The sequence below is a fragment of the Helianthus annuus genome, chromosome 5 (genome assembly GCF_002127325.2).
Source record: "Helianthus annuus cultivar XRQ/B chromosome 5, HanXRQr2.0-SUNRISE, whole genome shotgun sequence".
In the NCBI taxonomy this organism is placed as follows: Eukaryota; Viridiplantae; Streptophyta; class Magnoliopsida; order Asterales; family Asteraceae; genus Helianthus; species Helianthus annuus.
Window position 1 is genome coordinate 168,601,832 of NC_035437.2, and position 22,266 is coordinate 168,624,097.

General features: G+C 34.4%; 1 protein-coding gene across 1 annotated transcript; it reads left to right on the forward strand.

The window, feature by feature from the left end:
- Positions 1-9,092: 9,092 nt before the first annotated feature.
- On the forward strand, positions 9,093-10,472 carry LOC110943840 (flavonol 3-O-glucosyltransferase UGT89B1). The gene has a single exon (XM_022185571.1). The coding sequence runs from the start codon at positions 9,093-9,095 to the stop codon at positions 10,470-10,472; it is 1,380 nt and encodes a 459-aa protein (XP_022041263.1).
- The last annotated feature ends 11,794 nt before the right edge of the window (positions 10,473-22,266 follow it).

A 22,266-nucleotide genomic window follows, 5' to 3' on the forward strand; every position in this document is an offset into this window, starting at 1 on the left:
ATTACCGTCATACCTCCTTTCTTTGGGACTACCTGGACGGGACTTACCCACGGGCTATCGGAGATAGGGTAGATTAGTCCGGCGTCGAGTAGTTTGATGACTTCATTCTTAACCACTTCTTGAACATTGGGGTTCACTCTTCGTTGTGGTTGAATTACTGTCTTGTAGTCATCATTCATTAAAATTTTGTGCGTGCACATGGAAGGACTTATTCCTTTAATATCTACAAGCTTCCAAGCGATTGCATTTTTATGTTTTTTAAGCAGGTTAACTAATTTCTCTTTTTCTATACTACTTAAACTAGACGAAATAATTACTGGTAAACTACCATCTTTGCCTAGAAAAGCATATTCCAAACCTTTAGGAAGTTCTTTGAGCTCAATGGGTTGGTCTTTAGGAGACACCTTATTTTGTGGCTCATCTAGATCAAGAACCTTAAAGGTTTGTTCTATGGCTATCTCTTCTTCGACAAAGTGGTCCTCTTCGTTGGTTGTATCAGGTGGTTCAACTTCATCTTCAATTAGGGGGTCATTGTTGCCAAAAGGATATTTCATTGAGCGCTCAAGATCTATGCTCCTTTTGAATGCCCCTAATTAAAGAGGTAGATTGTTGTACTTCCGGTTTTTCAAAGCTTTATGAGTTTGTACAAAAGGTTTTCCCAAGACTAAGGGGGCGTCATCTAGGATGACGAAGTCGGTTGGGATTACCATTTGATTTGTTTGAACCAAAACATCTTCAATTACACCGATTGATTTCATTACTTTCCGATTGGATAGAAAAATGGGTATTTGAAGTGGAGTAAAATCACTAACACTTAATTTTTCAAAAATATAGTTAGGCATTATGTTAACACAAAGATCTTTATCAATGGTGATATTACTAATAAATGAATTTTGAAAGAAACATGGAACCGGTGTGATGTTAATTTCAAAAGGGTCTTCTTTTATTAGCGAGGTTTGATCATTAGTTAACTTAACGCTTACTAAGTCTTTGATTTTAGCACTAGTGTTTAACTCTTTTAAAAACTTAGCATGAGGTGTTATTAAACAATGATTTTCGAAAGTAGGTGACAAGAGGTTAATTTCTTCAAAATTAGACTCTTCTTGAATTTTAACATTAACGGACTCACCATTTTCGTTGTTTAACTCATGTGTCGGTTTTTCACTTTCTTGTTCTTCCATTTTTACACTTTCAACTATCTCTACGTTATTATCATTTTTTAGCTCTTCTCTTGCGCGAGATTCTTTTATACAACGTTCGATAGTTTTAATGTGTTCTAATATCCTATTAGTCACTTCGGTGAGATTGAAAGAATTTGGATCCTCAAAGCTTGAATCCGGTTGCTCGATCCTAGGTTCCTCATAATACTCATATGAAGTAGATGGTTCACACCATTGTTCTTCATTGTAAGTATATGATGGATAAGGGTCGAAGCTTTGTTCTTCATAGTACTCATATGAGGTGGGTTGTTCACGCCATGGTTCCTCATAATAAGAGTATGAAGGTGGTGGCTCATATGTTGAATCTTCAAAGTATGAGTATGAAGGCTCATACCTTGGTTCATCAAAATATGAGTATGAGGGAGGAGGTTCATACCTTTGGTCTTCATAGGATGTGTATGAAGTTGATGGCTCGTACCTGGGCTCCTCATAATGGTTGTATGAATTGGATGGTTGATATGAGTTATTATATTGAACCGAGCGTGTGTTACGACAATTAGTGCAATAATTACCCCTATAATCATCCTCATCATAGGTGTAGTTGTAACCTCTTGAGTATTGATCCATAAGAATCACTCAACAGATCACAACTGAGTCTCGGGACCAGAAAACGAAAATAAGACGGAGACAGAAGCTGGACACGGCCCCGTGTTGAGTGAACACGGCCCCGTGTTCAGGGTCTGTATCTGGGCGTTTTAATTAAAGTTACTGGTCACGTTGAGCACGGGGGCGTGTTCAGCGAGCACGGCCCCGTGTTCAGACTCTGTATCTGGGTATCTAACTAAAAATATGCAGCACGGGGGCGTGTTCAGTGAGCACGGCCCCGTGTTCAGGCTACTGTAAATGCAAAACTAAACTAAAATGCAGAAAAATGCGCGCGTTTTGAAAAAGTTTTGAAAAACTGATTAGGCCATCGATTTTAAACTTTCTTAAAATCCTTGTGTCCCCGGCAACGGCGCCAAAAACTTGATGTGCGTTAGGTGTAATATAATTTAGATGTATAATTAAGCCCTTTTTACACTTTTTAGCCAAGTTTTAAATTTATAAAACACGATATTCACTAACACTAAACACACATATGGGCAAGTGCACCCATCGTGGACGTAGTATAGTGTTGGTAAGATACCGAGGTCGTCCAAGGACACAAGAGCTTTTAATACCGGTTTATCCTCAACGTCTAATCAAATCAAAAAGGTTAGAAAAATGTTTTAAACTAAGAAAAATAAAAACTAACTAAATGCTGAAAAATAAAAATAAAATAAAAACAGATAGACAAGATGAATCACTTGGTTCCGACACGTGTATTAGTATAACCTTTGATTATTTTCGCACTTTTGCACTTGTTTAAGAGATTATCTTAGTTATTGTAGTAGGCCCCTCTTTTGAAGGCGACGTTACCCTCAACCCAGTAGTTTGAGTCAGCAAGGATACAATCCTAAAGGGTCGGATTATTGAAAGATAATGAATTAAGTTATTAATGCAAATTATGGTAGGCCCCGCTTTTGGCGGCTACGTTACCCTCGGCTAAGTAGTCTGAGTCAGCAGGGATACAGTCCTAAATAGCCGGGTTATAGTATTAATAGTAGTTAACTTATGAGGGGGTCAAAGAGTTTGGATCCCCGCCATCCAATACCTATGGGCATTGAAGGAGATCCTACTAAATTTGACCCAGGTCCCAAGCAGGACCTCTAAACGCTGAACAAGGGCAAGACCCTTACCAAACCGTTCCCTTAACCCCCGACCAGGTAGCCAACATACCTCCATATAGACCGTGGAGATATGAATGGTGAAAATCTTTTATTTTATATAGACAGTAAAATAACGCCAAGACACCACGGACAAACGATAAGGAAAGATCACCTTCAACATAAGTAACTAGTTATTAAAGTCATTAATACAAAACCAAATAAAAAGTGCAAAAGATTAAAAATAAAAAGTATTATACTAAACGCTTGTCTTCACCAAGTGATGTAAGAGACTTAGGCAAACATGGCCTTGATTGTCAAGAACTCTTACGATCAATCTTGGATCCCGAGACGACTCACACACTCTACGATGGACAATGGATGATGGTGGTGGATGATGGTGTTATGGTGGTGGTGGGTGGTGGATGAGGTGTGAGAGAGGTGGTGTGCCAAGGGATGAGAGAGAATGAAACCAAGCTCCTCTATTTATAGGCTGAACAGAAGGCTGGACACGGCCCCGTGTCCGCTGGACACGGCCCCGTGCCCGCCTGACACTCTCTCTCTTCATTAATTGTAATTGCGAATTACAATTAATGCGCCTGCTGTACTTTCACCACGCCCCCGTGCTCGCTGGACACGGCCCCGTGGTGAGCAATGGAAGCTTCTATTGGTTTGTCTTTTCTGCTGCTTCCTGGGCACGCCCCCGTGTTCGCTGGACACGGGGCGTGTTCAGACTCTGTTTCCTTTTCTTTGTCTTGGGAGGTGCCGTTGAGGGTTCGGGCAGTCCACTTTTGTTCCTTTTCTTGTATTTGTGGTAGAATTAGTAGTCTTTTTGCTTCTTTTGTGATTTTGAGCTCATTTCATCCTGAAAATACAAAAGGAAGACAAAGACACTCTTTTTCCAACATTAGTACTTAAAAAGGGTTAGTTTTATGCCTTAATTGATGTGTTTTATATGTTGCATTTTACACACATCAGTCAGTTATTACTAATTCTTGAATCACACTAGATCGAATCATTCATCATGACTTCGTATCACCCTAATCATTACCTACTGATTCATTATCCCTTGTCATACTTATGGACACATTTATAAAAGAACCTTAAACCTCATACAATCACCACATACATTTGTAACCACAGTTGACGATCACAACAAACACATATCCAAGATAATTATCAATTTTAATTACATGCCAAATAGTACAAGAATTGACATAATATTGCCTGTCATATCTTATTTACTCACAATTTCGAACCCTATTATTTATATCTTCAAAACTATGTTCATCAATCATAAATAACTGCATAGATCTACACATATATATTCTACTCCATTACAACATACCTAATCAATATCATAAACCCTAAATATATCTAACATGCAAGAACATATCATAATCTTTCTCACGTTTAAGATCCAACATACAATACACATAATCACAAGCATAAAATAAACATACTAACCCACAAGATTTGATCGACAAGCTGATGTATTCGAAGGGGGGGGGTCTGCTACGGCCGCGCGTATGGAATCTTGAGAGATATAGAGTTTTGTTTAGAGTTTTATGATAATAAGGATGTGATACATATTAGTTTGGGGGCGGTTGCTCATTTAGCCGATCATGGGCTCAAGCCCAAGTGACAAATATATGATGAACAAATACATATATTGAATTTGATTAAGTGGGCTGCCATGGTAAACAATTACATAGATATCAAATAGAATTAAGTGGGCTGCCGAACCCACTTATGTTTACATCACTTGTTTGGGCTTTTTTTTTGGAACTGGGCCGGAGTATAACAACTCTAAGGTGAGCCGGTTCTAGCACGGTTTACGTAAAACAAGTTTAACACGATTATGAATATGGACGACGAATAATGAAGATCAAAATTACAAAACTAACCTTAGGAGTTCGAGTTGTCACACAGTAAGAACATATTGTCTCCTTAAAACATTATCGATGAAAACACCATTAATTGAATAATAAACAAGACCTAATAAACATATAATTGAAAACGCCATAATGAAAACACCATTAGTTGATTAATTAACAATATGATGAATTAACAATATTAAATAAAACGTGTTAATGAAAACGCCATAAGTTGAATAATTAACAATATGAATAATTAACAAATATAACGTGATAAAGAAAATGCCATAATTAACAAAACTGACGTTTACAAATTAACAAATAGTAAGAATTGATGTTTACAAATAGTACACCAAAACATTCAAAGCTAATCAGGTGTAAAACGCCATTGATCGTAAACAATAAGCATATATTAAATCCCAAACGACAATTAACATTAATAATGAAAACGCCAAATGTTGGATATATGAAGAATGCCATTGAAACATAAACGCATTGTCAAATATTACTTTGAAAAAAAAAACGAAATTGAAACAAGCATATAAGAAAACGCCATATATGTTGTATATGTGTTGCATGATTTGTTGGAACACATATGAAAACGTCATCAAATATTACTTTGTAGAACGGAATCCACGTTAGACGCCATATATCTCGAAAGCTTGGAAAGGAGGTAACTGCTAATACGAAATTTTTGGAGTTTTATTTGAGACAGAATTATAACGCGATTTATGGAGGGGGAACGTGGGCAATGACAATCGTACCCCTGCATATCATTTAGCGCCCCCTGCCACGTGTTCGACCAGGATCCGTTCTCACCGTTTTCACACTTCCAACCTTTTTCTTCGGATCCCGTTTATATATATATATGTGTGTGTGTGTGTGTGTATGAGTGTGTGTATGTATATGTAGAAAGTGTATCGTACAATATGCCTTAACGTACGCGATGACAAAATCGCACGTTATGTTACAAAAAATGAAAATCGCATTTTCAAAAAAACTGAAAATCGAATGTTCCAAAAAAATTCAAAATCGCATGTACATAAAAAAGTGAAATCACATGTTATAAAAATGAAAGTCGCATGTTATAAACCAAATTTCGCATGTTGATACCGAATCTCGTACGCAACGTACGTTAAGGGATTTTATACATTAATCGGCTTATAGGGCGGGGTTCTAGAGTGAACACTAGTGTATTTTTGAACTGAGTAAACAAATCCTGGCCATTGATTTACATCATCAAATCGTAAAATATACTAGTGTATTTTCATTATCAAATCATGACTATTGATTTACACTTGTGTATTGAAAATTAAGGGTTAGGATTAGTTCACACACTTTACTATCATGGGGGTTGTTCACAAATGAAACTAACCCTATATATAACACTAGTGTATTTGTGAACTGAGCGAGCTAATCCTGGCCATATACGTGTGTAAATCAATGGCCATGATTTAATGATGAAATACACTAGTGTATTTTACGATTTGATAATAAAATCCTAGTCATATACATTTGTTCACTCAGTTCGCAAATATATTAGTATTCACTCTAGAACCTTACCTATACATATATATATATATATATATATATATATATATATATATATTTATATATATGAATAGGGGGCCGCTAAAATGAAAACCACCCCTAGTTAAGAGAACCACGAGAACCACTTTCCAACCATTGATCTTTGGAGATGGATGGATGAGATTAAAAGTTATAAAAACAATATTAAATTCTTTTTGTCTTATTATGTTTTGAGTAAATTACGTTTTTGGCCCCTGTGGTTATATCAGTTTTACTATATTGGCCCAAAATAAGAATTTTTAACAAATTTGCCCACATGGTCCCTATAACTAACCGTTTTGACCCCTAAATCTAACCAAACCCTAACTCAGGTTAATTATTAGGCACATGACTTGCACATGATGGGTAATATGGTAATTATTAGTCGGAGGTGTATTGTTGCAGGTTGTGTTTTGCGGTGGTGGGGGTGGTGGTGGTGTGGTGGTGGTAGGAGAGAGAGAGCAAAGAGAAAGATGAGAGAGAGTGTGTGTGTCCTGTATGTATGATAATTATTGTTTCTTTTATATTTTATAAATCAATAAAAGTAAAGGGGAGGTGAAATTACCATATTACCCATCATGTGCAAGTCATGTGCCTAATAATTAACCTGAGTTAGGGTTTGGTTAGATTTAGGGGCCAAAACGGTTAGTTATAGGGACCATGGGGGCAAATCTGTTAAAAATTCTTATTTTGGGCCAATATAGTAAAACTGATATAACCACAGGGGCCAAAAACGTAATTTACTCTTATGTTTTTAATATTTTAATGTGAAAAATGGCAGTTTAGTGAATTTGCTTGTTTTGACTTCTTGTATATATTGTTTTTAATACTTTTTGTCTTGTTAAATTATATTGTTTTTTATTAAAATCAGATTTTTTAATTAAAAAACATTATAAAATCTGATTTTTTTTACAAAAAACAATATTTGTCAGAATTTTTTTACAAAAACGTTTTTACGAGCCGTTTTTTAAGCCCCGTTTTACGCGCCGTTTTTACCCCCGGTTTTATGCGCCATTTTTACGCCTGGTTTTACGCACCTTTTTTACGCCCGGTTTTATGCGCCGTTTTTTACGCGCCGTTTTTTTACGCGCCGTTTTTTACGCGCCGTTTTACGCCCTCGTATTCACGCCCCATATTTACGCGTCTTTTTATCACCCGGTTTTTTATGAGCCGTTTTTACGCGTCGCTTTTTACACCCCGTTTTTTACGTGTTGTTTTTTTACGCGCCGTTTTTTACGCCCTGTATTTACGCGCCATTTTTTACACACACGTTTTTAAACTTTTTTTATGATTTTAATTTTTTTTATGAAATTTTTTTACGGTTTAAAACTTTTTTCTTTACAAAAAAACTTTTTACAAATTTTTTTTACAAAAACTTTTTAACAAAGAACAAAAAGTTATACGAAATTTTTTTTTACGGTTTTAACATTTTTTTTACACACACGTTTTTTAAACTTTTTTACGTTTTTTTTACGAAAACTTTTTTTACGGTTTTAGACTTTTTTTTACAAAAACCTTTTTACCAAAAATTTTTTACACTTTTTTTTATATAAAAACTTTTTTACAAAAGGAAAAATTAATACGAAAACTTTTTTACGGTTTTAACATTTTTTTTACAAAAACCTATTTTTACACACACGTTTTTAAACTATTTTACATTTTTTACGAAAACTTTTTTTACGGTTTTAAATTTCTTTTTTACAAAATAACAAAAAGAGGAGGGAGAAATATGAAGAGAGAGAAATTGAAGAGATAGAAATTGAAAACACTTTAAAAAGAGAATTTAAAGAGGAGAGAGATGATTTGATAGTTTTGATTAAATAACTATATTACTCTTTTGATTGTTATTATCTGATTGGTGGAGAGTGGTTCTCGTGGTTTTTTTAACTGGGGGTGGTTTTCATTTTAGCGATCCCCTGAAGGAATAGGCAAACTAATTTGTTCAATTTTTTTTTTTTTTTTGAATTTCAGGGAAAAGGAGAGAAAAAATATAACCATTATATTTATAATATTATTCTATTTATAAAAACATTAAGATGGAAAAGTGAATGAGTCAAATATATTATGACAATATATAGAGTTTTGGAATAATTCTCATATATACGTAATAAGTTATAAACCCGTATATTACACGAATTGAATAAAGACAAATTAAATAGTCAGCAATTAAGATTTATAAATTATAAAATAGTATTTTGAGATAAGATATGATGACTTTTTTATATAAATTTTTTAAACTAAGAAATAGAATACGAATGATGGAAATATAAGAAGCTAAAAAAAATAATCTTAGACTCACATAATTGTAACACAATGATAAGAAGAGATAAAAATAATCTAAAATTCTCATAATTGTAACACAATGAGTTAGATGTATGTAATTTAATGTAACCCTGGCTAATATAATATGATATAATATACATGATACAATAACATATCATATCATATATTGTAGTTTAATGTAGTGTATTGTAATGTAATATTTATAAAATGTAATGTAACATGCAACGTAATTTAATTTAATTAATATAATATATATAGTATATGATATAATACACATGAGATAATACCATATGCCATATGACATGATATAATGTATACGATACAATAAACTTGATTTCTCAAACAAACGCTGTTGTTTCTTAATGGAACTAGTTGCTGCAAAACAACAATTGCTAGCCCTATAAATGTGTAAACATTATACCTTCACAACACCAATAAGATCAACTCAAACCTTCAACATGTATCACTCAACCAACAACACACATTTGCTACTCTACCCTTGTCCCGGCTACGGCCATGTTATCCCTTCACTCGAACTCGCCCACCACCTCCTCCGCCGCGGCCTCACCATCACCGTCATCATCTCCGCCGCCGACCTCCCACTCATTGACCCTCTCCTCTCCTCATACCCTTGTTCTCTACACAGGCTTCTCTTCTCTTATCCAAAAGTTCACCCATCCCCACAACCCCTTATAGCCAAAATACTTTCAACACAACAACTATTTGATCCCATTGTTAAATGGTTCAAATCCCATCCTTCACCGCCTGTGGCCATCGTCTCCGACTTCTTTCTCGGGTGGACTAGCGATCTCGCTTCCCACCTAGGCATTAAACGAGTAATGTTTTCGACTTCTGGTGCTCTTGGTTCTTCCATTTTTCACGCGTTATGGCGAGACATGCCCGATATTAACAAACAAAACAATGACAAAGATGAAAATTTCTATATTTCCTTTCCGGAAATCCCTAACGCGCCAAAATTTCCTTGGTGGCACTTGCCACCAGCGTCGCGTTGTTTTAAAAACGGAGATCAAGATTTTGAAGCTTTCAGGACGACAATATTGGCTAATATGAGAAGCTGGGGAATTGTGTACAACACATTTGAAGGTTTGGAAGGGGTTTATATTGACCACATTAAGAAACAAATGGGCCATGATCGTGTTTGGGCCATAGGCCCATTACTTCCTGACGAACATGGCCCAATGAATAGTGCAAGAAACGGGTCCAGTGCGGTCCCACCTCATGACCTTCTCATGTGGTTGGATAGCAAACCTGTTGATTCTGTAGTATATATTTGTTTTGGTAGTCGAGCCACATTAAGTGAGAAGCAAATGTGTGCATTGCTAGGCGCACTCAAGCTTAGTAACATCAACTTTATCTTTAGTGTGAAGGCAAGTGATTCAAGCTCTATGATCCTTAGCGGGTTCGAAGACGATATGGTGGCCCGTCAAGGGTTCGTAGTCAAAGGTTGGGCCCCACAACTGGCTATACTTAAACATCGGGCCGTAGGCTCGTATCTGACTCACTGTGGGTGGAACTCGATTTTGGAAGGAATTGCGGCAGGTGTGATGATGTTGGCGTGGCCAATGGGTGCGGACCAATTTGCAAATGCTACACTACTGGTTGACCAGTTGGGAGCTGGGAAACAAGTTTGCGAGGGTGGGCCCGAGCTTGTTCCTGACGTGAACGAGCTGGCCCGATTGTTGGATGAGTCATTGAATGGTGATTTGCGTGAGCGAAGTAAGGTTAAGGAGCTAAGCGAAGGCGCCATGAAGGCGGTCAAAGAAGGAACATCGATAAGGGATTTGGATCTGTTTGTCAAGCTTGTATCTGAGCTTTGAGATTATATGACTACCGTTAAAGGATTATACTAGTGAGTTTATTATAGGCAGAACCCAAATATAAAATTGATGACATTTTCCGCAAAATATCAATTTACAAGGTAGAATAACATGGATTTAAACAATAATTAAAGTATTAAATTAAACTTATAAAATATTAAATTGAATTTATAAAATCAGCTACGTATTGTAACACTAATGTATTCATTGCTATTACTATATATTAATAATTAATATTAATACTAATATTAATATTAATATTAATAATATAATAATAATACTAATTAATAATTAATAATTAATAATTATATTATATTATAATATTATATTATATTATATTATATTATATTATATTATATTATATTATATTATATTATATTATATTATATTATATTATATTATATTATATTATATTATATTATATTATATTATATTATATTATATTATATTATAATTATAATTATATTATATTATATTATATTATATTATATTATTATTATTATTAATTATTAATTAATATTAATATTAATATTAATATTAATATTAATATTAATATTAATATTAATATTAATATTAATATTAATATTAATATTAATATTAATAATTAATAATTAATAATTAATAAATGAAATGAAATGAAATGAACAGTGTTTTTATTATATTATAATAATACATATTTTTTAATACCTTTATTATTTTAATATAAAAATAATAATAATAATAATAATAATAATAATAATTTTTTTTACTTTTTAAGTTGGATAAGCTTGGTGTCAACCAATACTGGTATCGAAAATACCGGTACCGTCCGGTTCATTATCGGTACATGAAGGTAAAAATTGGCACCAGCCTGATACAGCAAACGCCAAAAGTCGGTACTGGATTGAGTTTGAAAATCTTTTAGTTCCGGAAATTCGGTACTGCTACACGGTACCATTTGCTCATCCCTGATCACGGGTGCCGTACAAACAACAACGGTATTGTACAACTTTTTCTTATTGATTTTCTTCAACTTTTAATGATTTTCTTTTTTTAGTTTCAGGGGTAGGGATGAGCTCGGTGGCAACCGATACCGAAAATACTGGTTATGGTACCGGTATATGAAGGTAAAAATCGGTAGCGAACAGGTACCAGGAATGCCAAAAGTCGGTACCGAATTGATACTTAGGATCCTTCGGTTCGGGAAATTCGGTACCAGTACCCAGTATTATTTGCTTATCTCTGACCACGGGTTTCATACGAACAACACCATTAACATACAACTTTTTTGGTTGATTTTCTTTCGATTATTTTTTACTGTTTTTTACATTTTCTTTTTATTCTTTTTAGTGGTTCGGTGTGCAACGCGCTCGTAATGATTTCAAAACACATGTAAACACAAACTAAATAACAAAAAAAGTTCGCCGCAACACGGCTAGGGTGATAAACCTAGTTTACTTGTATTATCGATGAATATAATGTTTTTTAAGCTAATTACGAAAATGTCATTTCGTTGATATACACTACTATAAAACAGAGTATTTGCAACAGAAATTTACGAACGACAAAAATGGTCGCAACATTACCGACGAGATTAGTAAGTAGTTACCGGAATGAAATGGTTTTAAATTGGGTTTTTTACATATTTCTCTCTGCTAAGCTGACATATTACATATTTCCCCAAACCAAAAAAACAATTACATATTTCCCATCCCTAACTTATATATATTACATATTTCCCCTTTTCATTAAAATGACTCTTATTTATGACTATTTTACCCTTAATGAACTACTAAATAAATATTTACATATTTCTCTATTCTAATCTAATATCATCAATTAATTACATATTTACCCAATTCATATACTATCACCCCAATTCTTCTACTTGTTACTCTTGTCAAAAAAATACAAACAAAACCATAATACTCGTAATAAAAAACACAAACTTTCATTAAAATACAATCCTTACTTGTTCATAATCAATTCCGTTCAAAAAACATAAAGCTTCGTAAAATTTAAAAAGTACAAATACGATACCAAAAATTCGAAACGAATGATCATATGCGTTGAAACAATTAAATAAGGTTGTTTTCGGCATTGAAACAATTAAATAAGGCTGATACATATCCTAAATCCTAAATAGATTATATCACCAATAAACTGTGAAAATAAAATAAAGCTGGTTGTAATTTTTAATAGAATAAACTAAAGGAACTCAACATGGTAATCTAAAACAATTAAATTATGCTCATATTCCAACAAATAAAATCGATTGTCTGTAAATTCAAAAGCAAATTAAAGTAATGATTAATTAAATAATAATAATAACAGAATGATAAGTCAGTGGAGGAAGACCAGAAGTAGCAGCGAACCAGAGGAAGAAGAAGAAAGGATGACCGTGATGTGTAGGGTTTAACAGGATTAAACGTTGTGAATATATGTGTGGGAATATGAAACAAACTTGAAGGTTTTTAAAAGGGTAATTGGGTAATTTTTTAAAAAAATAGAAAATATATAATTGTTTTTTTTGGTTTAGGGAAATACATAATAAGCTAGCTTAGTAGGGGGAAATATGTAAAAATCCCTTTTAAATTTGGCTACCATAAACCAATCGGTAGCAACATTAATTTAGAAAAAATACATATGATAACTATAATTTTCAAAATTGGCTGCGAATTCTTAAGAACAAAAAAAAATTTAGTGTCAATTTTTCGTAAATATAATAAGAAGACAATATATTTCGGCCGCTATAGAGCTAAAAAAAAGTAAAAATTAATTCATGACCAAGTAACTATAAAGAAGATAAATTTGATTTAGATGTTTCTTTTTGGAAAACGACGTAAATTTGATTAGATGAACACCATCTTCAAATAAGCTAATGTCATCATTTGATTAACCAACTTGAATTAATACAAATAATCAATTAATCGAAATCGAATTCATTAAAATTGATCAATTTTGAATATCCTGTAATTGAAATTTTTAACTTTGGTTCAGTTATGGCTCAAAACTGTCCTATGCACATTTCAACGTATTATTATTGTTATTGAGTGAAAAATATAAATATGAACAGTAAATAAAATCATTTTGTACGGCTATAAATATTTATGTGAAAACATTAAATGTGTATCATGAATTTTATTACAAGTGGATTAAGCTATTAGCTACTGATGAAGATTGTTTCATTAGTGTACAAGTGTTATAAAACATAATTAGTTATTTTTTAAAAGTTACGATTAAAGATTGTTAAAATATATCTTGGATGCATTGTTTGACTTTGAAGGTGGGAGGAGAGAGGTAATGGGACCCACCTCATAGTTTTGGCCGAAATTTGGAGAAAGATCTCCATATCTTGTTAGTTGGTTCTCTATAAGAGACTTGAAACGTGAAAGGGACCCGGACTTGTTGGACTTTTTCCTTTTGTTCTCATCCTTCTTTAAATGAGATTTATGAATAAAAATGGGCTTTTCTTTAAAGTGTGAGAAAGAAGAGAAAATAACTAGAGTATGAAGAACAAAAGTTGCTAAAATTCTATAACTAGGCTGGTTGTGATGTTCATCGTGTGTGTGATGGTGGTTGTGTTTGATGATTAGTGTTTTTCAGGGGCGGATTTAGGCCTGTGCAAGTCGGGCGACTGCTGATGTGCGTGTGCAAACATGTTGTATTTTGTATGGTTTTGTGTCGGTTTTAAGTATTTAAATGTGTTTATTTGTATTGGTATATATGATTATCACGCGTTGGGGTTTTCAGGCTTAACGGGGTCTAAACGAGGAAAAGGGAGCATCTAAGCTGGAAAATGGGTTTGACGGGTTAACACGGGACCTACAGTACAAGTTCTAGAAACTTGACTCCCTCGCACCACGCGAGGGATCATACTTGGTCTGGCGCGTGGCATGACAAGCATGAAGTCGACAAAAGTCAAACTTGACTCCCTCGCGCCACGTGAGGGAGTAGAATGGTTCTGGCACGTGGCGCGACAACGTATGGCGGTGAATTTTGGGTTTTTAACCTAATTTTGCATGGAAACTTTCCCCATTCCATTCCCAGTCATCAGAGATGATGTTAGAGGCGATTTTAGGCGATTCTGGCAGTATTCTTCCATCTTCGAAGTTGTTTCTTCACGTTCGATCAATTCCCGATGACAACTGAAGCTGTGATGACTTCCATGCGCGGCTAAACATTTGTGACTTCTACCCGGATGAAATATTGTTTCGTTTTACATTTAAACTTTGTTTTCGGATTCTTTTTAACTAGTAAATCTTGACCACTTGTGTTGATTTTGTGAGACGTTTATTATATTTGAATTGTTTGTCGTTTATCAAACGTATTAGCAATTTCCTTGCATTGCTAGCGGGTTGGTAAATTAGTGGGTAATTGGTATAATTAAACCGATTATTAGGTTATATGTTGAGTCTTAAAAAGTATCCCTAATAATTAATCAAAATCATTAATTTCAAGGTCATGTCTATATGGTGTTATGAATCTGTAAACGGGTTTTTATGTTAAAACGAGCAATCGGGATTCCGGGCGGGGGTTACTTTTTCTCATCTTGATCACAACTTTCTTAATCAATTTTTCGTGTTTTTGAAATCAATTAATCAAACCCACAAATTAGATAATTTTAGTTTTTAGTTAAAATCTCTACACCGAGCACAAATTCCCTGTGGATACGATACCCTACTTACACAATCTACTTAGAGGGTGTTTGGGATTACGTTTTGAAGTAATTATTTGATTATTGCGTTTATAAAACATAAATAATCTAAAAAAGTGTTTGGACGAAAAAGTGATTATCTGCCTCCCAAACGCAGTTTTGGAGAAGCATGTACCTACATTATAACAACCCTCGGTAAAACAGACATCCTCATAATATTTCCGACACCCTAATATATTTTAAAATATCTCAATGTGTCTTTATATGCACCCCGTATGTGAAAACCGAGCCCCAATATAGATTATACTATATAAAATAAATAAAAACAATAATTATTAAGTTGAGGCGGGCCGCGTAGGGCCTCACCTCAAGTTAAAGCGGGCCGCGCGAGTGTGTACCAGTATATCGCCAAAACCATAAGCCCAAGCGGGCCGCGTACATGTTCGGTTTAGTTGACGCGGGCCGCGCGCGTCCTAAATGGTGGCATGACCCGGAGCCGCCACGTGTCCAGCGCGTGTCGAACCTAGTGTGTGAGCCGGACAAGCTAGTCCGTTGACCGAGATTGACGCGGGCCGCGTAGGCCCTGCCCAAATGTCACGCGGGCCGCGTGGGAACCAGATTTCACAACTATAAATAGAAGGCAACGGGCCTTCAGTCTGCTCGTTCAATTTTCGATTCTCAATCACAATTTCTGTAGTAGTGTTATTATACCCGGGCATTATACCCCCTAAATTAGCGAGGTTCTGCTACGATGTAAGTATTATAACCCCTGGAGACGTATTAGATACGCTGCCCGATTGATCTAGGGTTCCGTAACGGCTGTCGTGGTTCTGCCCGACGTAGTCGTTGGAATGCCGTCTCGGGGAGGGTATTACTAATGTTAAAATGGGTTATTATACTAACACACGTGCATTTGTGTAAATTATAGATATTCACCAGGAAACCCTAAAGAATCACCTAAGACAGCAATGCGAGTGATCCTTCTTTTTATATACTCATTTTTGTGAGTTGATCCACTTTTTGTTAACTGTTTTTACAAAACCTTAAATTTCCATGCGAATAACAGTTATTGAGTATTTGTAAGAATACAATTACAGTCGGTAAATTTGGGGTTTTGTATACAAATTACCACCTGGTAAAGGAGTAACATGACCATAAGTCGGAACGACATTACCGTGTGGTGGTAATTGATATAACTTGGAAACAAATGTAATTGCGGATGCGCCCTCAATACTGTTCACTGTGAATTTTTATTTAAACCTGATCAAACTGGGATTCACTCACCAGTATTTCCCACTGACAAAATGTTTTTAAAACGCGTTTCAGGTAACAATATGTGAAAGCCAAATAGAAGCCAGCTGGACAGCACTGAAGGCTTGGAAAAGTGGCAATAAAGTTACCTAAGAATAAAATGGATGTTTTTATTAAATAAATAGGATTTATTCCTATGAAACGTGTGTATTGAAAACTTGGGTTTTTACCCATATGTTTAATGTTATAAAACATGGTGGTTTACTCTGATTAAAATATTTCCTAACTACGGTCCTGATGAAAATTTCCGCTGCCAAATTGGATAAATAAATGTGATACCACCGAGACTGGCTCACGGCCGCCCGTTCCCGGGAAATAGGGATCGGGGGCTGTGACATACATGCTTTTTCAAAATGCAGTTTTGAATACGCAAAATCTATTTTGAAAACGCATAATCTGTTTTGAAAACGCAACACTAAACACCCCCTTAGTTTAAATACGTTTTTGCATGACCCTTACGATAGTCATCAACTGCATAGGGCCCAAAATGGCAACGGGGCCTAGCGATTTAAAAATTTTGTATATATATTAAACCCAAATCAAAATTGAAAGCGAGTAATTGAGATTTGGCCCAAAAGAAAACCCAATTTGCAAAGCCAAAGGCCCAAAATCCAAACCCCATTATGCATCATCCATACGACCAATGGCGCAGCATAGCGGAGGCGGGAGGGGACAGCCGACCCCCCGAACTTTTCGCTGAGTAGTGGAGAGTATGTTGTTTTCGTATAGAAATTGTTTGGTATATACGTTTTTGACCCCCCCGGTTTTATAAAAATTTTTAAGTATATACGTTTTCGACCCCCCGGTCGGAAATCTCAAGCTTCGCCACTGCATACGACCATACCTGTTCGACAATAGCGCGCGACATCACAAAAATCCCGACTCCGTCGATTCACCAGAGCAGCAAATTTTGAACACCAAATCAACATCATCATTTATCACTAATCAGGTTGCATTCTTGTTTTGTTTTGTGAATTTTGACTAATAATTTATTTCTTGTTTAGAGTTAGGCATTAGCCTTTGATTTTTGATAATTTGATGTTTGTAGAGTTGATAATTGATTAGTTGTACAATAACATACATCTTGACTTGGTTTAGTTTGCTTTGGATACCATCAACTTTCATCATCTTCTACAAATATTAACTACTTTTTTTTTCAAAGTTTGGTATTTTAGACATCCTGTTGTTTTTAAGTTTCTTGTAATTTAGATATGGAACATTAATGGGTTGTTTTTAAAAATAGTTGCATGTTTTGCTTCTGTTGTGTGGATGTGCAAATTAAAGAAAACCTGCCACTTATGCCTTGAGTGTCGTCACATATAAAGTTAGTTTATTTTGTACCATTGATTCTTGCTCTGGTTATGAATGACCCAATGGTAACCACCCCTACTTGTAGTAGATGGAGATGCACACCAAAGAAAACGTGGAATAGACCTACGTAGCGGTTAGTGCCGAGGCAGAGATATGGACCATGAAAGCATGGAATCGAGATATAAGATTGGTTGTAAAACTACTTGCGTGTTTAACAAATATATGAAATATATTGCTATATTATGTAATCACATGCTCGTTTACCCGCATTGGAACAAAATATATTGCTATATTATGTAATCATAAAAGATATTATAAATTTGAAGTTGTTAGAACTAAAAACTGTCGAAACATAAACAAAGTACTATTATAAGTAGTTGAGTATAGGTAAGTTGTGGGTGAGTTTAAGATTAAATTTTGAGTAAAAGGAATCTTAATATGTAAAATTAACCAACTAAGATAGCAAAGGGGTATGTTCAATACTTGTGGTAACGTGTGAACCCGATGACCGGTGTCAAAGGACTGAAAATATAAAGAGAAATGTGACCTATTAACCTTAACTTGTTAGGGCAAGTAGGGTGTCTAACTATGAAGAGTTTGTGGTCGGTGTAAGTACAACTGATTATTTAAGTAACTACTCCTAGCTAGCTTTTAGCATTTGATTGGTTTTGTGAATTAGGCAGATTAACTTTGGCTTTAGAAAAGCAATAATTGAAGACAAGATTAAAATTGAATTTTTTAAACAATGGTTGGAAAAGGGATCACCTTAGGTTCATGTTACGCTAAACACGAATGACCTAACTTAAAATATAAATTGGGAATCACATAGATATGATTTGATAAGCAATTGTAATGAAGGATAATCACAAGCCAAAGGAATCTAGCCACATTGAACTAATGACCCGTAAACAAATAGTAACGTGTCTTAGGATGTCGTCTTAGTGAAAATCAATTCAAACAATACGAGAGTCGTAAAACAATTACTGGTAACTGATTGCTAATAACCAAAAATTGGAAATTGTCAATAAGTTCAACAAAGTCACATTCGTGTTCTTTATTTTCAAAATCATCACAAGAATTTAATTAACTATTAAAGAGGACAACTAAAAGGTAATTCAAGTCCAAACATATATTAACCAAGTAAAACAATATCTACAAACATAAACTTGACACCAGGGTTGATCACAATGCCATTAGCCGCTCATCTGCATGCTAAATTCTTCACTTGGGTAAAATCAGGTTTTAACTTTGGAATGGAGTGATAGATTAGAAACTCTAACATTACCAACCCCCCTACCCTAAATTTTTTCTTTAGCCTCCAGGTAAGTGTAATTGCAAAAAAAAAAAAAAAAAAAAAAAAAAAAAAAAAAAAAAAAAAAACAAAAACAAAAACATATGGGTTAAATTCTTATGTTAATTTGGAAGTTTTGCGAAGTAAATCAGTCAGAGCATAACCCACTCCTGGAAACGTATCACCACACTAATATTTGATATCACCACACTAATATTTGATTTCTTACTAGCTCGTCAATCCGATTTGATTTTGTGTTTTATGACACCTCATCCAAATAATGGATGCCAATGCACAACTGGTACTAACTTACAAGGGCCACCCTTATTTCACAACATAAATTGTAAGGTGCAAAAGTTGTAACTAAAAAGTATAAAGCTTAATTAAACTATTTCTAGCCCAAGATACAATATTATCATTAGACCACACAAGTCTGGGATACAGTATTCCACCGACCATACAGGTCCGGGATAAATAACAAGCACAAGAACTATCCATCATTACCTGTGACACATGCTTAAAAGACACGTTAGCTATCCCTAGTGATTTTATGAATATACACAAGTTATAAATCACATTAGTTAATTATGACTTTGTACACGCCCATATCATCATAACCCAATGCTACCTTTGGCACCCATGCATTGGACGGTGACTTACATCACAATACAGTCAATGTCCACTACACCATGGGTGTAGTATCGACAAATCCTGTCGTGGCGACACATATAAAGGACCTCAAAATTGTATGTATGTGTTTTCAGGTATACACATGCGTACAACAATCATGCATTATTACAATATGGACAAGCATATTCACATATTGAAAGCATTCATAAAACACACCTTTAATCTATGGATGTTTACTATAATCAGTTAGAATTTGGTTGAGAAATGAGTTGGTGAACTACTTATGCCTATTTATAGGAAAATTCATGGGTGACTTACTTACGTTTGTTTATTAAACAATTTTTAAAAATGATATTAGAAATAAGCGGTCTTGCATTCCAGACATACACACATCCATATGATTTATTTTCTTATTATTTTGATTATTATATTATAATTAATTTCGCTCAAAATCTTGTTTTAATTTTTATAACTTTTAAAACATAGCATTTTATGAAGTTATGAATATGTCGTTGGGAAAACCTTATTTTTTCTCTATGATTTAGCCTAAGTTTCAATAAAAATGGAGCATGATCAAATATAATATATTTTACTATTATTACTAAATGGTTTTGCCAAGATACCTCTTATTTCTAATTTATCCATCTTATAATCTTCTCATATTGGCAAAAAAAAGGGAAGACTCAAGACTTGATTAAGCAATCTACTATTACCCAAATAGTATCATGCCCATACTTAGCTTGTGGAAGTTTGGTAATGAAATTCATTGTTACCATCTCCCATTTATATTTAGGGATCTCTGGTAGTAATAAATATTCTGCAGGCTTATGATGTTCTGTTTTGACTTGTAAGCAAGTCAAGCATTTGTCTGCATACTTACGGATGAATTCCTTCATGCTTGGTCACCAGTAGTTCCATTCATCTTTTTTGTCTCATGTTTAACCTGCTCTACTCAAGTATGTATTTAAGGCTTTAGTGATCAGCGTAGATCACACACTTAGTACTATATATGTAATGCATCCATATCTTGAGGTCAAATATTACTACTCCAACTTAAGTTGTGGGTGATGTAATTATTTTCATGTATCTTTAAATGTTGAGATACATATGCGATACCCTTGCCTCTTTGCATCAATACACACTATATTTGAGTGTCGAGATGCATAGGCGATGCGCTTGCCTAACAATCGGTTTCTTTAGGGTTCCGTTGCGATTGCTTTGTTTGAGACTATACCAACACGCATACTAGGTACACTCACCGTGTCATGTCCGTGAAAACAATTAGCATTTTTGCACAGCTGCAATGTATATAATCTTTTAGATGATGATTGTACTACACAATTTAGTTTGGGCAGTGGCATTACGAAACAAACCACAACCGGACTTTGAGATCAGTTAACTCCTCATTTTTTTATAGACGAACATGTGACCTTGGTGTTGCCTTCATGTAGGATATTTATATTCACAATTGCTACTCGAACCTGGGATTTGGTTCTTGTTCAGTCGTTGATCACATTCCAGGTAACTAAATCGATCGAGGAAGATTATTAAGAGGGTTACGGTTGGGATGTGGGTTACTACGCGTTTGGTTGTAAATTGCATAGGAAACTAATGGAAGTCTACAGCTCACGCATGATGTGGATAACGGGTGTGTGTTTGAAAATGTGGTATAGCTAAGGGTGGCTAATGGATTTACGATTATTGGCGGAAATATATTATCAAGAGGATGTGTTAAGTAGGTATAGTGAGATGTGCAATGAATATGAATGGAAGTGTGTGTTTGCATGTGATCTTGTAAAAAGAAAAGAAAGATGCATGGGATTCCATGCGTGAACATGTTACTAAATGAATTAATATTTCTTTTGGGTAGGTGTGCATGCTTATGTACTATTTAGTATTTACAAAGGAATAAAATATATTTTTTTAAATGAAAGCTTTTTTAAAATTGAATTGTATGTTTTCCGCTCGATGTTATTGAAGTTCCTGTTTAAGAACTATGCTTTGATGTATGTATTCGACTGTGAGGTCTCCCGGGTTTGGGACTTTACAAATAAAAGTAGAGGGACTAATCATGTACACCACCAAAATTAAAGCATACTGACTAAACACACATACAAACAAAGTTAACCAATAAAAAAAAGTTTTTTTTTAAACAAATAGGCTAAACATGTATATTAGCGAAGTTGAAGGTTTAAAAAGCAAAATACAAAAAGTCATGATTAATTACTAAAAGGAATAATAGTAAAAATATTAACATGTGCACTACTAAGATTAAAGTAGATGGACTAAACATACATATAAACAAAGCTAACAAATAAAAAGAAAACTTTTTAAAAACAAAGGACTAAACATATGTTTAAAAGAATTTTTTTTTTAAGAAACAAAGGACCTAAACACTATATTAAACACATATATTAGTGAAATAAATATTTAAAAATAGAATACAAAAAGCAATGACCAATGCATTGGGTTTTTTGGGGTCGGATCTCCATGCCTAAAGAAGAAGAAGGCATTGGTATTTGCAAATTAAAAAATATCAATAGTGCTTTTCTCGTTAAGTGGGTGTGGCGTTTATAACACAGAAAATGAGCCGCTTTGGAAGAAGGTGGTTGAGG